Raw genomic sequence first — 17,881 nt, 5'->3', positions numbered from 1 at the left:
CGTTACGGATAACTTCAGGTTTTACTACCACTTCCTCTACGTATTTACTTTTTATATTAGTTTGATATCTTTGTTGAAACGGAAAACCTAACTTGAACATTTCCTCTAATCCAATCTAACCCAAACCCTACCCTAGCTTTAAACCCTGACCTTGACCTTAAACCTAACTCTAACCTCAAATCCTAACCCAAACAATAACCATACTCTTATCAAAACATAACCTTATGCTTCACACTAACTCTCGCTCGTTGCTGAACCTACCCAGTGTCACCCCCTGCTGGCCGATATCAACAATGTCGGTTTCGGCACTTCAAAGTGGGTCTTCGGGGAGATTACGTAAGCGCCTATACAGACCTCTGTCTCTAAATGAGTGACACCTTGTGGTGATAATTCATATAACACCCCATTTAGGTGAATGATGATATTTCATTCATTTTTCCCTTCCATAAATGCTTTGCATTGACTCTTGCATGACTTTTATCATGCTTGTTCTTTCCACTGTGTAAAATGTAAAACAATACAGGCAATGACGTCACGCATAAGGAAGTACTGTGTGGCTTTATACACGTGTGGTGCAGTAATACATTTCGGCCACTAGATGGAAACAAACACTAAAACTTGATGTTGAGAATACTCCAGCCATCGGGAGGAAGACATTGAGCTGATGGTTGTTGTTTAGAAAATCTTAGCCATTTTCTGGGCTAAATCTCATCGGAAGTTGCTAATCATGTCAAATTCTGCGAACTTAAAAGCCCCCAAGATGTGACATGATAAAATCGTGATAATCAGTTAGGGGAAAAAAGCCTGAAATCACCTCCTTTTTTTTTTGCCTTTTTATTTTAGTCCACTGTATTAAACACAAAGAAAGCCGATACAAATATTCTTGGACTGCAATTGTACTACATGGCTCAAATACAGACAAGAACTTGCAATAAAAGCATAACATTGATGAACTCCTTTAATACAGTAGGTGGTGTTTAATAATTCAACAAACATAATAAATCTGTATATACTTGGGTTAAATATTACTTTCATAGCACTAATGCATTAAAAAAACTCCCTTTATTGTCACAACTTAAACAAAAATCTGCATTATGGGAATTGAGTATGTACTTGTACTTATTTATTACTAGGAATAAGTGTTTTTTTAATTTATTTGCACATGTATTGTCCTAATTACATATTTAATCTTTCACAATATTATAGAATAAGATAAAATTGTTATTCTCATGTATATATATTTTAATTTAATAATATTTCATGATGTTTCCTGTTTAGTGATTGTGATAAGACCTAATAAGTCAATACCTGAGCCTGTCACTTAGATACAAAATGGAGGAAAACGCTTCAAAAAAAGAAAACATAACCTGTCAGCTGCTAAGAAATGTGAATATTTTTCACGCGCTACGCTCCATGTGTGACTGCATCACAAATGAACCTCAGCATCAGCATATTTACAATACATAAATCATTTTTTTCCTGCACCCGAAGGAGTGCCTGAAGTACACTTACTGCTTCTATACAACCCTGATTTTACAGCTCAGCAAATATGGACAGAATCTTACAGAAACGTCAAATGACACCCAGACTGATCAATAAAGGGAGGACAGAGAAAGATAAATTATCTTTATGGAAGCTATGACAAAATGTGTATTTATTTAAGTGTACAAAACACATTAGGAAATAGCAAACAATCAATCAGTGGAATTTGTCTCAAGTCACCTGCAGGTACACTGAGCTTTTTTTTTTTTGCAACATTCTTAATATTTATAGCTTGTTTAACGTAGAACATTTGAAATTAAATCCATATTTTACCACAAATATAACCTGCACAATTCAACAAAATCCAATACTAGCCTTGTACAACAAAAGCCATTTGAATTATAATTAAATAAACAAATAATACTACTATTAATAATAATAAATATAAATAATTTATACTGCAGTTTGGCTTAACAAACGCAAGCACAATAAGGGAATGTTAAATTAAGACCACTCCGATAATGTTAATCAAAATTGAGCATTATTGTCTTTTTGTAATTTTTAGTAAGTTAGTCGTATGCAAAAACTGCACAATCTTTGATTTCCATGAAATCACACAAATCTTTTTACTGTTATAGTCCAAATGCTTTTAGGCAAAGTGGTGCAATGACCCACCAAATCCAGCAGATGAAGCTGGAAAAAGATTGTGTTTAGTTATGGTTATGGTTATGGTTATAAATCTTGTATTGAATGCCATCAAATTGTACAGGAGTGTTTTTGCATCAAAAAGGAAAAAAAATGTACTGTTTATAAAATGCACAACAGTCCTAAAAAGTGTTGCATATATTAACTAAATGACTGTTTGCCAGCTGAGCTATTGTAGTCACATGACAAAATACCACATTGTTATTTGGTAGAACATGTTTCATAATACATGAAAAAGTATACAATCAACTTCCAATGTACATCACTAATGTCCGCTCCTGCTACTTTACATAAGACACTCACGAGTAACTCCATCAACATGTCAGATGGAGGTGTAGTGCTTTCCAAAGCTGTTCAGTCGGATCTTCTCTGGCAGGATAATGTTCACCGAGTGCTCTGCCTCCTCCTGGCTAGCTCCGCCCACCTCCCTCAGCAGGTGCTCACGCTGCTGTCGTACAAGCTTTCTATATTTAGCGTTTGCCATCCACGCCTCGCATCGGCCGAACAGCACGATGCCGGCTGTGAGCAGGATGACCAAGCAGGTGAGCAGGGCCAGCATGCCGAAGCAGACCAGCTGACCGTGCGTGGACAGGACTCCCGGGGAGTGGTGGACCGTCTCCTTCAATGTGATCTTGAGCAGGTCCCTATCAGGCGGTTGGAGGAGCTTGTGGAAGGCGTGGGCAGGGAGGGAGTAGTGCTGTGGAGTTAGCGCAAACACTCTATGGTTCACGGGCTTGGTGCTGGCCTGCTTGGGCTTGGATTTTGGTTTGTGCTGCTGGGAACACAGCTGACCTGAAAACCATTTGGGACAAACGCACCGGAACGTTCCATCAGTTTGGTCCAGGCACGTGGCCCCGTTAGAGCAAGGCCTGCTGCTGCACGGCGAGAGGCCGGCAGTGTCGTTACAAGTTAAACCGGCGAAGCCTGGTGGGCAGGAACATGCGAAGGTCGCACCGTGGTTTGTGCAGTTGCCGCCGTTCAGACACTGGCTGGATTGACAGGTGTCAACGCGTACCTCGCAGAAGTCTCCAGAAAATCCAGGGGGACATAAACAGGAAAAGTGGACTTCCGAGGGGTCATCCGTGTCCTTACACGTGCCTCCGTTCTGACAAGGAGAGCTGAAGGACACAACACAGTAAAGAAAATAATACTTGTTATTAAACAGCATCACAAAAACTAAGTGAGCTAATGAAGCTAATCAAGACCTAAGACCCAATTTTTTCTTTTTGTGTTATTTAGGATTTAGACCACACAACATTTACCCTCTGAATTACAGGTGCATTTCTCAACAACTTGATTTGAATATCTGACTCAAAAGTATTTGTGAGGTTCCGCAAGGTATCATCCTGGACCCCTTTTCATTAAAGATAATAGTATTTTTATTGCAATGTAATGCTTTACGCACACTATAAACCTTGCAATCCAACCTACCTCAGTGTGCCCAGAGTCACTTGCTCGTGACCTGTGGCTGTTTTTGCCAGCGGCGTTACTATTCAAGTACAAGCTGTAGTAATATCTGGCTCAAAAGTATTTGTGAGGTTCCTCAGGGTATCATCCTGGACCCCTTTTCATTAAAGATAATAGTATTTTTATTGTAATGTAATGTAATAACTGTACATTAAGTGCTGCTTGTGCACTCCATCATGGGAACTGTAGTTCTTTAAGCGCAAACCTAAGCTAAACTACTGCAATATTTGTCTTTTCTTAAATACGCGTCAACTTAAATTGAGGTAATATACTATGAGGTCATGCAAGCAAAGTTGTAAAACATTTCAAAATGTACCTGCGTTTTGTGTCTCAATGAAATAAAAAACAATTTTTTATTTGTCCTGTATTTGTCATGGCAGTTTTCTTTAATTTAATGTCAAAATATCATCTCATGTCATTCTGGTCAATCCAGTATTTGTGCATCGTGTCGCCTGCTTAGCTGAGTGTATTGCGACACTCCTAGTAGATAATGAAAGCTGCATTGAACTTAAAAAGTAATTATTTAAGAAGTTCCTCAAGGAAGTGTCCTGAGGCCCCTTATTTTTTCAATTTAATTTTAACAGTAAGACACTATTTTAGTAGACTAAAATAAATTCTTATTGTTAATCTAGCCTTTTTCCCATTGTAGTTGAGTCACTGAACAAAAATGATTATGTTATTATATATTATTATATTTTTAATATAAAATAGCCAAAGTTGTTGTCTGCCTGTCTTACTTCTCAGTCTCAGTCATCTTCTTGATGAGAACTTTGTTTAATTTAATTCTGATTATTTGTGAGGTTCCTCAGGGTAGAGTCCCAGGGCCCTTTTTGTTTTATTGCCATGTGTTGTCGCTGTGAGCGTACAAAATGGATGGCGCTGTCCCTCTTGCTTTGCTGAGCAAGAACCCTATTGATTTATAAAATTTCATTTACTGAGGCCAAGGTCCTGCTCACTTCATGACTTTAGTTTTCCTGTCTCTCTTATGTGTCCTATATTGTTGCTCGGGGTAATCAAACCTTTGACAATTTGTGGCGTCCCCCCAGGGGAGTGTCTTGGGTCCATTTTAAAAATGAATATTTCATGTGACATAATACACTCGCAATATACATGTTAGGCCGCAAAAAAAACTTTGCATAAAACCCGCAGAAAATATATTCACAGCTGAGTGAAAATGAGTCCCGAGACAGGATGTATTATCTGGGAATAAAAGCATCTGAAATGACATTCCAAGTAATGATGGCCGCTGTCACATTTTTTTTTTGACGTTTAATATTGGAGCTGAATAAATGAGTCACTGGACGTGACTGTCATACTGCAGCTGCCTGACACATTTTGATACAATCTCCAATATTGTACAGTATGTTGTGTGCACTGAGGGTGGAATAAGCTTGTTCAATAACCAAGATGACCTTCACTAGCAAAGCAAGTGAAGGTCATGTCATTTAATTTCTGAAAAGTATTAACAAGAAGGCACCGTCAATTCTCTGACACGGAACTGAAGGATATTGGATTTTTTTTGGTTGTCTGTCTGTCTTGCAGGTCAACAGAGCCTGGAGGCTTGTGAGCTCACCACAGATTTGTGTATTGTATGTATCCAATTACAAACAAATATGTGCAGTCATTCTAATTAAAGTTAAATTAATCAAGTTTACGCCAAAATGGTTTTCATATATTTCGCACCAAGTGCCACCTCAAAAATATGTGTCTTTGCAAGTAGCTTATATTTCATACATTCATTTATTCATTTTCTACCGCTCTTTCCTCACGAGGGTCGCGGGGGGTGCTGGAGCCTATCCCAGCTGTTTTCGGGCGAGAGGCGAGGTACACCCTGGACTGGTCACCAGCCAATCACAGGGCACATATAGACAAACAACCATTCACACTCACATTCATACCTATGGACAATTTGGAGTCGCCAATTAACCTAGCATGTTTTTGGAATGTGGGAGGAAACCGGAGTACCCGGAGAAAACCCACGCATGCACGGGGAGAACATGCAAACTCCACACAGAGATGGTCGAGCGTGGGATTGAACTCGAGTTTTCTAACTGTGAGGCCGCCATGTATCCACTGGTGCACTGGTGTATTCCATTCATTCATTCATTTTCTACCGCTTTTCCTCACAAGGGTCGTGGGGGTGCTATACAAGAACATGCAAACTCCACACAGAGATGGCCGAGGGTGGAATCAAACCTTGGTCCTCCTAGCTGTGAGGTCTGCGCGCTAACCACTCAACCCCCATGCCGCCCTATTTCATAAATTTTCATTTTCATTAAAAAAAGAATCTCTGGTGTTCTGAGTACCATGAGTACCAGTGGTACTCCTACTAGGATTAATACATAACAGTTTCCATGCTGCATGAGTGACGAATATAGTGGGACCTTCAACCAAAATTCTCCAGAAAAATGAAACTTGGGAGTTCAAACCATTGTGAGATGTCTTGAAATCTCATGAGATTTCATCCAAGGCAAGTTTTTTTGGCAGCGCCCCCCTTTTGGAGTTTTTTTCAATTGCTGTACACGGAAGCGTGTACACAATATGACAGCAAACTTTTTGGAGCTTAACTGTGTTCTGGGTCGCAGGAAGGGACATCCCAAAGGATAAACAACATACAGGAAGGGGGGGGTCTGGAATGTAAAACAACAAACAAACGTGGAAGTAGCCACAGCCGGGAGAATGGGCTGCAGGAAATACACTTCTAATTGTGTAGAAAACAGCACTGTCCAATATCCCGCTGTAAATGACGACGATGACACAGAAGACTATGACAAGTACATCAGACATTTTGACATTTTAAAAATAAGATGAGTGAATTGACTCCCATGGCAACAAACACTTTCAAGCGACAAAGCGAAATAGTAATATCAAAACTAAATATTTGCTTGAAAAAACTCAGCCACCTAAAGGGTTAATAATGAACAGTGTTAACGGGAGGCCAAATACTGCAATATGCAATATGCACTTTACTCCAAATGAGTCTGTGGTGTGATGTCAGATTCTAAGTATTGAAGTAAAATGTCACATGACCAGCCCTTCATGTTATATTCTATGTGACAGGTTGGACTTTACCTTTGTTTTTCCTTAACGAATGAATGTTGTATTTTAATGTCTTTTACTCTGTTTAGTTGCTTTTGTTCAACTCCATTCTTCTGTAAAGTGTCTTTGAGTATTTTGAAAAGCACTATACAAATAGAATGTATTATTATTATTATTATTAGTTATTATTAGTTATTTCCTGTTTTGTGCTCTTACTTTGGTTTTCTTGTTCGATCACTGGAAAGTGCCTGCACTGGTACCTGTTACTCATTAGTACTATTTAGGTGAAGCCATATTACGTGCAAAGAGCAAAACATGACACAACAGTCATTGCAAATTGCATATTTACTATCTGAAGGTAAAACGTGGAAATAATTCAATAATTCATACTGAGCTTGCTGCTCTGTGGAGCACGTCATCACTCATGCACTTATATTGTTATCTGCAGAAGAGAACATACTGATATGATTGGATATCTGGCCTCTCTCATTCAAATGGGAAACAAGCTCATACCCATTAATGCGGCAGAGGTTCCTCTTCAGTTGACACGTTGGACCAGTATATCCATGGGGGCAGACACAAAGGTAACCCCCCTCTCCGGTCTCTATGCAGGTGGCATTCCCAGAACAAGGCCTGGATGAGCACAGGCGGGTATCTGTAGTGACACACACACACACACACAAACATTCTGTTTTTAGATCGCCCCACATGCTTGGTGATGTGTCTCCCTGTTTTTTTTCCTTGCGTCCTTCACTTTCACTCTGCAGCAGCAAAAGTGCGAACATCTCCCAAATGACATGAGCACATACATTGCTCCAAAAAAGATGATCCAGCAATGAGTCATTTTATGCTATAATTCCCAAATCATATACCATAATGACATGAATCATGTCTTAAGTACTTTGATTTTAATGACAATAAGAGTCAACCTCAATGACCTTCACCGGCCTAAAAATAAATGCCAATACACTTAACAAGTCCCTCTGGGCAGGGTGACTCACCATGGTCACACAGGCTGCCCACCCAGCCCTCCTGACAGATACACTGCCACGCTTTCTCGCAGGAACCGTGCAAGCAACCTGGGAATGGGATGCAGTGCTGGCAGTCGTCTCCTTGCCAGCCTGGTTTGCATCTGTGAAAAAAAAAAAAAAATGAAAAAGGAAACAATGGTGAACTATTAATACACCACCTACGATGCTTTGTGCTCCTCTTGGCCCCATAATGCCAGCTTGCTGCAGCTGATGTGTTGATTAGGACTCTTTTGCAAGAGAATCATTTGTTCATCTGTTTTTTTTATTGTTCAAACACAAAGCAAACCATGCAGGGGATCAAACAAATCTACAGGATGTGAGCTTTTTTATCGTTTACCTGCATTTGCCTGTCTTCTCACAAAATCCATTCTCAGTGTTGCATCCAGGGCTGCATCCTTGAAAGATGGAGGGGGGGTATGTTATTATTTGTAGTATTGTAGACGTGCACCAAAAGTCAAGGAAAACACATTCAAAATCCAAATCACTTGGACAGGAGTTGGAGCGACAGCGTCTCAGTGCCTTGATTATGATCTGATTACCTCTGGCAACGCCTGTTAGAGCCACCAGCAAGAGCAGCGCTGGTAGATGCATAGTCATTTGGGAGCAAATTCCTGCAAAATAAACAAATACTTTAAAAAAAAAAAACACTAATTGTAAAAGTAAAACAGTTTTATAGCCTCTTCACAGAGGTAAACAAGAAGTTCGTCTAACAGTTGGCATGCCATGTTTTCAGGTCATCATTTTGCATGAAAGTGGTACACCTGAATGGTTCCATATGGAACACCGCGCGTGTGTGCAGACAAAGAGACAAGCCACTTCCTTTCTAAAAATCTATCTCTCATCACTTCAACGAGACAATTAAATCAAATGATCCTACCTATGTAGCACCGGCACAGAGTCTCCGGGTGATCCGTGTCATATTTGATGGATGCAGCGCGGGGCTGTGAGAGCCAAGAGTCGGGGAGCGCAGATGGAAGTGATAGCGCGGGTGGTGGGAGAAAAGGAAGGGGGGTGGGGGGTGGGGGGGGTGGACCGGGAGGCTTTGATGGGACTGCTGCATCGAACAGCATCCCAGTGCAACAAGCTCCTCCCACCTCATAAGAGCGAGTGAGTGAGCGAGGCAGCCCCCCCCCCCCCAATGTGCAATCAGAGGCTTGGTGCCTTAGACTGGTTTTGAGTTTTGATAATGGGACTATATTTCTTTCAGAAAATAAAGGAAAATGGCACTTCCTGTGTGATGTTGTGTATATACAGTACCCATACACTGGAATTTAAAGATTTCAGAGGCTCCTTCTCTAACCGAAACATACTCTCTCAAATTGATTTTTCCCAATTAATCTATTCCAGAAAACCATTTTTATGTTGGTGTGGTTTACAGCCGCAACAGTAGCCTGTGTTTTTATTAGGGATTATTGTGCCTGTTGCAGTGCCGTGCTTGTGTGTCTCACCAAATATTACAGTAACATTACTGACACCTAGTGACCAATGTAGAATGCTGCATATCATAATCTTGTCTTTCAATGCATTTTCCAAATGCTTTGTTTTTGTACTTTAGTTTATTTTTTGGGCTTTTTTTATGCTTGAAAATGCTTAATTTGGGGAACAAATCTATAAAATGTGCTTCAATATGAATATTTTTTATTCATAATAGTCTGTATCCAATGCAAAACAGTATGATTTATTAAGTAATACAAAATTTAAAGCTTGAAGTGTGTTACTGTATAATAAAAAAATATTTAGCAATCTAGCAGGCACAGGAAAATTGGTCAACTAAATTGTTGGTGACTTACTACTTACTTACTCTGCAGAATTCATGTGCTTCTAACACAGATGGCCCAGTTAGCTTCAGGAACAGGAACAAAGACCTGGAAGGAACAGGAAGTCTGGCAAGACACTAAATACTTCAATAACAGCACTATGATGATTATGTGCATAATAATTTATAGACACTGATTTCACTATTGAATAACTGTTCAGGAAGAGGGAGTCAAACAAGACATACACTAAGCAAAATACAACGTAAGCAGCACTATATAATCAGACGGGTAGATAAGAAGTCAATTCATACACATTGGCTTCCCGATGGAATCACTGTTCAGGAACAGGAAAAGACTTGTCAGGAAGATAAAGGGCCATAAGTGATTATGAGACAAGTTATACACATTCATTATTACAATTTAATCACTACTCAGGAACAGGAAGTTGGACGATGAGCAGAAAAAAATACTCCGAAAGCTACACTACATTATCAAACAATATAGATGTATTCACATTACAATGTATTACAGCCAGCTAAAGGACTACAGTAGAACACTTTAAGTCATTAGTTGAAATCATTATTCCAATACAGCAAAGCAGACAAGAAACTACAGCACATAATACTATAAATTATGTCAAATTACTGAGAAAATTACCAATACTATAGACCACCAAAAGCACGCAGCTGCAGTGAGATGGATTTGACAAAAGTTTTCGATACAATTAATCAGATTAATTAGAAAGGTATGGTATCTGAGGTTAGTCTTGATCTGGGGTTAAAAGTTACTTAACAAACAGGAGCAATATGTGAAGCTAGGGGAATACAACATCTGCAATTTGAAGTATATCATTCGGTGTACCCCAGGAGTCAATACTGGAACCAAAACTGTTCAACCTATAATGACATCAAAAGACATAAAGCTAGTGTTATTTACAGACGATACTACTGCATTGTGTTCTAGAGAAAGCAAACAAGAGATTGAACTTAAGTAAAACTAAAATAATGCTATTTTGTAATAGCAGGAAGGAAGCTTATGCTCAAATACAAATTGATGGATCATTGAATGCGTGAACAAAAATACATTTCTGGGGATCATAATAGATGGAAATCTCATATAACACATGATCTCACGTTACAAGAGAAATTGGCAAGAAATACCTCAATACTGAATAAAGCAAAATTAGTTCTGGACCCAAAATCAGCCATATTTTCTATTGCTACCTTTACATTTTACATTTTTTGTCCATAGTTAACTAAGAGTTAATTGCATTTAATCGCAGATAGAAATGTAAAAATAACACTGGTAAGTTGGGCCACTCTTATGACAAGGTAGCACTGTATATGACAATAAGATGATAACATATGATAATATATGACATAAAAACCGGTCTCTGGCAGGTGACAATCCATGATAACCATAACAAAACAGATACAAATACAGTAGATATAAATAACTTCGGTCTTGCTACAAGAGCGATCTGCCAGGGCTTTGAAGCTAACTTTACCAATCTAAATACTCTTTTTTTCTCCATTTCTGCTCAATATTTGTTCCAGTTTGTGGCTACAGAGTTATCGTGCTTCTATCAAACTACGGTGTGGGCCGAGTGTCAAACACGAGTAGCGCTCGTTAATAGCGAGTCAAAAAAATTGCCGCTGTTAAAGGAAACTTTTGTTAACTTTGACAGCCCTAATATATATAATAAGTTATAATAAGTCATAGTGTCATTTATAGGGAACATACAAACCCTTTTTTTCTAAAGTCACAATTAGTAAAATTTGTTGATGTAGTAAATTTTAAACAGCTAAAACTATGCATAAAGCAAACCATTACCTAATAGTCATGGTCTAATTTATTTTGCTCCACTCTTTGAAACATGGATATTGAATAGCTTGCATACACAGCGCCTACCTGCCATACATAATAATGCCCTTCTCTATTTTTAGTCCTTTTATTGCTGGCCACAGTCTGCCCTTAGGGCTTCCAAGGACGGCGGTAGCTATCTTTGCAGGTATATGGATTGGATTAATGACTAATTATGATGGTGGACCTTAATCACTCACTTTCAGGGGCAGAAACAATATCATCTTGAATATTTGATAGGTGACTGTTGCCACTAAATAATATCTCCTGATTCTTCTTTGTGGTTTAAATGCAGATTTTAAGCTTTGTTGTCCATGTTGTGTATACATCCTGTAGTGTTTCATACACGGATAAAGATGTGGGCTGGCTGTCTAGACTGAAACAGCAGCAGAGATTCTTATGCGCATTTCACTAAACCGTAAATCGATTGGTTTTGTAATCAAATTGTTGTACAGGGAAGCACAAAAAATCCTCTTTCACATGGGATCAATTTGCATTCCGTTTGAAAGGACACAGGAGCCGTGAACACAGCAGAAACAGATAACCCCTCCACAAGATTTGATGCAGGAGGGATTCCACATTCTCACATTCCTCCCAGTTCAATTGGCTTTGTGCGTTTATTGTCCAACCTCATGAGACAGTGAGCGCAAAAGCCTCGGAGTTACATTACAGCCATTCCCTGTCAGAGGTGCCGCTAAGATTACATCAGTGTCTCGTTTTCTCAGGTTTCTACTCGCTTTATTAAACTGGAGGAGTCGTCCATCGATTTATTTCCTCACCAGCTCTGCTCTAATCTGGCATTTATCTCGGCTTCTATCTGTCTGGCTGCCCTATATCTGCGTGAAATGTGACATTATGGATATGCATTGCTGCCTCCTGTAGGTCACAGTAGGAGGACAGTCATTATATGAGAACGTGGGAACAAAAGTTCAGGACTAGAGTAGATAGACAAGAAAAATAGCACGTCTCCCTACCGATCTGGCAAAATCAACAGCGGAGCATTGTTCCTGTTGCGTTGCAATAAAATGTCACCGAACATTATAGTAACAATATTGACACCTGGTGAAGAGTGTATATAATACATATTATTCACAGCGTATTTGACTGCATCTTCTGAATGCCTTATATATGTATTTTAGTTCATTTATCAATTTTTTATGTTTAAAAATGCTTAATTTTGCCCATAAAAAAAGACACAAGATTTGCTTCAATATGCAAATTTCTAATAATAGGCTGTATGTGTTCCACCACAAAACACCATGATTAATTGAAATATTCTTTTAAAAAACGTGCTAGAGTTAGTCTGTGAAATTGAAAGTGGCGAAGGATGACTGTTTTGGCTAAATATTTTGTAATACATACATTCATTCATTCATTCATTTTCTACTGCTTTTCCTCATGAGGGTCGCGGGGGTGCTGGAGCCTATCTCAGCTGTCTTTGGGCGAGAGGCGGGGTACACCCTGGACTGGTCACCAGCCAATCACAGGACAAACAACCATTCACACTCACATTCATACCTATGGACAATTTGGAGTGGCCAATGAACCTAGCATGTTTTTGGAATGTGGGAGGAAACCGGAGTACCCGGAGAAAACCCACGCATGCACGGGGAGAACATGCAAACTCCACACAGAGATGGCAGAGGGTGGGATTGAACCCTGGTCTCCTATCTGCGCGCTAACCACTCGACCACCGTGCCGCATAATACATTCAATAAAACACAAAAAATGTTAAAACACAATGAAAAATGGGGGTCCTAGTACACTACCCTGAAGGACCTCAACAAGCATTAACTTGCAATAGTAATTATTTCCTCATTAAAGATATATTTCTCTGTGTATCTTGATGGATGGATGGACAGATAGATGAAATGCAAAATACAAATAAACCCATCTTAATCTTAAAGGGGACAAAAAGAGAGGGCATTTAACGAATTACATTGTGTTTCATTTTACTCTCCTGTAAACCTAGCTAAAGCTATCCGTCTGGATTTCAAAGAGAAAAAGTGCTGCATGACTTGTACAAACAGGTATGCATAAATATTTGATACGCAGTATAAATTGTAAAAATGATGTGAATATACTCCTCGTGTGTTGGTGCAGCATAGCTTAAATCTCCCAGCAGTCAGAACTTGCATAACGCGGGGGAACTGATATTTCTACTTTAAAGTGACGATGAAAGAGAGTCTCACTTTTAATCTCCATAAAGATTAGCTGTTCACTGACACAAACTAAAAAAAAATAAAATAAATATCATGCCGTAGAGACACAGTCAGATGTGATTAGCAGCCTAACTTATTCATTTCAAACCCTGAGGAAATTGGGGGTTGGGGAGCGAGGGGTGGATGTGATTGAAATTCTCAGCACGTAAAGATAGGAAACGGGAGAAGATCTATCAGCATGCTGAGATATGATTAAACAAATCCCCAGACTGTCAACAAATACAGCCACGACTGCGTGCCACATTCTAAATCTGGCACGTGCTCTGTTTAGAGGTTATGGTTATGCTTCACGTCACACACGTACTATTATTATTAACACATGAATAAAACTTATGTTTGTGTATGTCGCAGTAGATGTGTTCCGTTGCTGGAAAAGGAGCAGAATGGTTGGTTGTGGGTTACGGCCAGGAGCTAATTTAAGCCTGCAATAATTTTCTCCGGGTACTCCGGTTTCCTCCCACATTCCAAAAACATGCTAGGTTAATTGGTGACTCCAAATTGTCCATAGGTATGAATGTGAGTGTGAATGGTTGTTTGTCTATATGTGCCCTGTGATTGGCTGGCCACCAGTCCAGGGTGTACCCCGCCTCTCGCTCTAAGACAGCTGGAGTAGGCTCCAGCATGCTCGCGACCCTTGTGAGGATAAGTGGTTCAGAAAATGAATGAATACATAAAATTCGCTTAAATATGCATATTTTCCAGGGTTTAATTCCACCCTCGGCCATCTCTGTGTGGAGTTTGCATGTTCTCCCCGTACATGCGTGGGTTTTCTCCGGGTACTCCGGTTTCCTCCCACATTCCAAAAACATGCTAGGTTAATTGGCCACTCCAAATTGTCCATAGGTATGAATGTGAGTGTGAATGGTTGTTTGCCTATATGTGCCCTGTGATTGGCTGGCGACCAGTCCAGGGTGTACCCCGCCTCTCGCCCGAAGACAGCTGGGATAGGCTCCAGCACCCCCGCGACCCTCGTGAGGAAAAAGCGGTAGAAAATGAATGAATGAATGAATATTTTCCACTAATACTAGGTTGTATTCAACCACGAAACAGCATGAATGCATTTATTTATTTTACAGAAACCGTGGCAAGAGTGAAGAAAACACAAAGTCCACACTAAATAGTGAAAAAGGATGAATGGATATTTGAAATAACGTGAGAGACTGAAGGCACAAAATTCGAACCATGATGTGGCGAGACTGGACTGTTTGCCAATTATCACAAAGTACTTTGATTATTTTTAGAGGTTATTCTTTATTTACATTTATGAATTGCAGGTTTTTGTCAGATTTTAACTGCAGTATTTACTTATCTTTTTTTGAACAACTTTTATTCTTTGCTTTATCTCTGCACAAGATAAACTTTTTTTTTTTACTCCCATTTGATTATTTTGTGTTTTATGATTTATTCTTTATACTTTTATCACTGTTTAAGCTGTACATTGGTTGTTACACATTCTCTATTATTTTCTGTCTCTATGCTATAATGGCACACACAGGAAGCGAACAAACATTTTCATGTACCTAATGATATGGCAGGTAATTGTTAATACATTAATTAGTGGCCTGCCTCATCCCGCCTTGGGATTACGTGGCAGATTTAATTGCACGACTGGGTGATAAAGGTGAGAGATAAAAGTGTGCTGCCACTTCCTCATTTTCCTCACTGGGAGTCCCATTAGAGGACTTGAGCAGCTGAGAAAGCCGTGATAACAAGGCCCGATACCGTCAGTCATCGCCGCCTCCCTCAGTGAGGCTCGGGGCAGCGCTGACAAAACGCTGCATTAGTGACAGGCGCAGGAACGCCTCATCTCTACAAAGCTAAGGAAAAACAGACACAATAATGAGACCATATATCTTATATCTTTAAATACTGTGCCTCTCATGACTCATTGACGAAACAATAGTGCTTTCTTTAGCAGGAACCAGTCACAAGCTATAAGGACACTCACAATGAGCTTGTCAACCAACTGGAAATCACAGGATGTCATAACTTAATGTACCAGTCTGATCACAGTGTCACCCGGCAAAGAACGCTAAAATCATCACACAGCAACTTAACACTCAAAAGGTTGCTAAGAAATATACAAGACAAGTACAAATATGAGGTTAAAATATATAACAATAACTATTTTAACTTATTCCCATAGTGCATTATTCCCAACACAGCAGCTTATTGACCAATGGCTGCTACCAGAGAGAGTCCAGCAGCCTACCAAAGAACTGCTATAATAATAATAATAATTATTATTATTAATATAATATTATAATATATTATATTGTATTATATTATAATATATTATAATATATTATAATATATTATAATATATTATAATATATTATAATATATTATAATATTATATTAATAATAATAATAATAATAATAATTATTATTATATAGTCACCTTTACACTCTGTTATTCTTTGTTTACATCACATTGCAACTCAGGGCTGCAGGAACCTGAGACGAGATAAACTAGAGCGCTAACCAGTTAGCCATTAGAATTTATACTGTAAGTGTTGAGCGAATGACTGGATGTTTTGTGTCATTACCGCCACCTAGTGACCAGAATACTACACATCACATGTATTACAATATGTTTTGACTAATAACACCACAGTCTACCACGGAACAGACATTGTTTATAAATCAAGGAATTTTTGACAAACCTAGCAAAGGAGCGATAATCGATCCGTGATATTGCGAGGAACAACCGTATAGTAGATTTTAGAATGTTTGGAAGCTAAGGTCAGAGGTAAGAAAGCAAACATATGAGGACCTGAGATGGAAGGGGTTGAAGGTCAAACTGTTACATGTATGTTTCCTGTCTGGCAGTTCGTTTTCACACGTTGATCTCCAAATGCTTCCATGTAAGAGCAAGCGGGTTATTGATTTTTATGTGACTGCACAATGCTGTTTTTCTGTTGTTTTTTTTATATCAAAGCTCAACCGCTGTATGTTTCCCTCAGTGCTCAATCAATGGTTGCTTTGTGGAGACGGCACTTTGCCCTATGTGTTTGTTACACTGCTGCTTTGAAGCATCAAACTTGAAGAGGACATTCTTTAAAGTTATTTCATCCTCTGACAAAGAAAAGCAGTAACGATACGCTTGCTCACATTTCTATTCCATGCCTGCAGGACGGCGTGAGAGCTTCTTGCACCACTCTTACATCAACTGAATGTGCAAAGCCATAAAACACGTTGCAATTAATCAAAAGAAGGTTTTATCTTGTCCCCGTTTTTAGAGAACACTACTCATCCAGATCTTTTTATATAACAGCACATCACCGTGTAGTGCTGTGCCTCTCAAATAGCAGAGCTGGTCCCCTTGGGGGGGCATGGTCAACTGTTGGGGGGGGGGCACTTTCATGCAGCATACGCTTATATGCTTCACACGCTCATTCCGCTGGTTCCAATTTTGAGCCCAGTCTGTACCGTATAGATAAATAAATAGATACTGCCAGTTTCCCAATAGTTTATTTCAAGGGGACCCAAAACCATTCCTGCCCCCAATTGGGGGAGCAGCACTGCTATAGTGTATGCCACAGCACGATCTATGTATGATGTTTGCTGTGTTAGTTTCAATCTAATCATCATCAAATCGATATCGCCCCAGATGTTAGAAGCTACAATTACACCCTTAAAAAGCGGACTCTTCTGCAGGAGGCACAACTCCAATGATGCTACACGTGCAGTTTGCCATCTGCGCAGACGCGAGCCGCTGTGTTGTGAAATGTTACCTAAATTTAATTAGCCGAGGTCGTGCGGCCGTTGTCCTCTCCATGGCAACGACTGCCTTGCGGTTGTCAGGAGTGAGCTGGTGGGAGCAGATGGACAAAACTGATGATAGCTGCAGAGGGAACACTGCAACACAAAAACAAAACAGGAACTGAGCTTAAATAGAGGATTGCCTCCAGCTGATGCCACCTTCACTTCTAGTTACCAAGGGAACACAGTGATGATGCCACAGCATCAGCAGGGCAGATCACCACTGCTTTCTGAATCCAGCAGTGAGCCTGACAAAAATAGTCATTATGGTATATGTTCTCTGCATGAATGAGTCACAGCACACACTAACTGTCCTCCTGTTTGTTTTTTTTTGGTCTGTGAATATGCCTCATTGGCTCCGAGAAAAAGAGAAAGACCCCCTGTGTAAACATGGAGTCTGATCCACCTCCTCAGTCACAACATGCATCTTTCTAATTGGCTCATCTGTCTATATAAACTTTCTTAATAAACTCTGTGTTAAACCATTTCTTATTCAGATTACAAAGGAGTCGCATTGAAAAAAAATAACAAAATACAAAGATATACAACA

At 39.5% G+C, this 17,881-nt stretch overlaps 1 protein-coding gene across 4 annotated transcripts; it reads right to left on the bottom strand.

Moving 5' to 3' along the window:
- Positions 1-825: 825 nt before the first annotated feature.
- On the bottom strand, positions 826-17,442 carry dlk1 (delta like non-canonical Notch ligand 1). 4 transcript variants are annotated; one of them, XM_078796355.1, is made up of 7 exons: positions 17,304-17,442; positions 9,522-9,589; positions 8,264-8,335; positions 8,062-8,119; positions 7,695-7,825; positions 7,207-7,348; positions 826-3,305 (listed from the first exon to the last, which is right to left on the bottom strand). In XM_078796355.1, the coding sequence occupies exons 1-7, from the start codon at positions 17,345-17,347 to the stop codon at positions 2,510-2,512; spliced, it is 1,311 nt and encodes a 436-aa protein (XP_078652481.1). In that variant the 5' UTR covers positions 17,348-17,442; the 3' UTR covers positions 826-2,509. The 4 variants fall into 4 exon arrangements, with proteins under 4 accessions (XP_078652481.1, XP_078652480.1, XP_057947455.2 ...); XM_078796354.1 differs by having other exon boundaries at positions 9,522-9,607; positions 17,304-17,433; XM_058091472.2 differs by having other exon boundaries at positions 9,526-9,589; positions 17,304-17,321.
- Between the last annotated feature and the right edge of the window lie 439 nt (positions 17,443-17,881).

Source organism: Doryrhamphus excisus, linkage group LG14 (assembly GCF_037039965.1).
Source record: "Doryrhamphus excisus strain RoL-2023G ecotype Guam linkage group LG14, RoL_Dexc_Guam_v1.1, whole genome shotgun sequence".
Lineage (NCBI taxonomy): Eukaryota > Metazoa > Chordata > Actinopteri > Syngnathiformes > Syngnathidae > Doryrhamphus > Doryrhamphus excisus.
The sequence above is the reverse complement of the archived record's forward strand: the minus strand, read 5'-3'. Positions and strand labels throughout refer to the sequence as shown.

What these genes read in the sequence shown, in the direction of transcription:
- dlk1 (XM_058091471.2), bottom strand. Translation starts at nt 8,794, where the DNA reads ATGCTGTTCGATGCAGCAGTCCCATCAAAGCCTCCCGGTCCACCCCCC. An exon ending in TCTGTGCCGGTGCTACATAG is followed by an intron (nt 8,336 to 8,601) that starts GTAGGATCATTT and finishes TTTATTTTGCAG; the next exon opens with GAATTTGCTCCCAAATGACT. An exon ending in TCTAACAGGCGTTGCCAGAG is followed by an intron (nt 8,120 to 8,263) that starts GTAATCAGATCA and finishes CCATCTTTCAAG; the next exon opens with GATGCAGCCCTGGATGCAAC.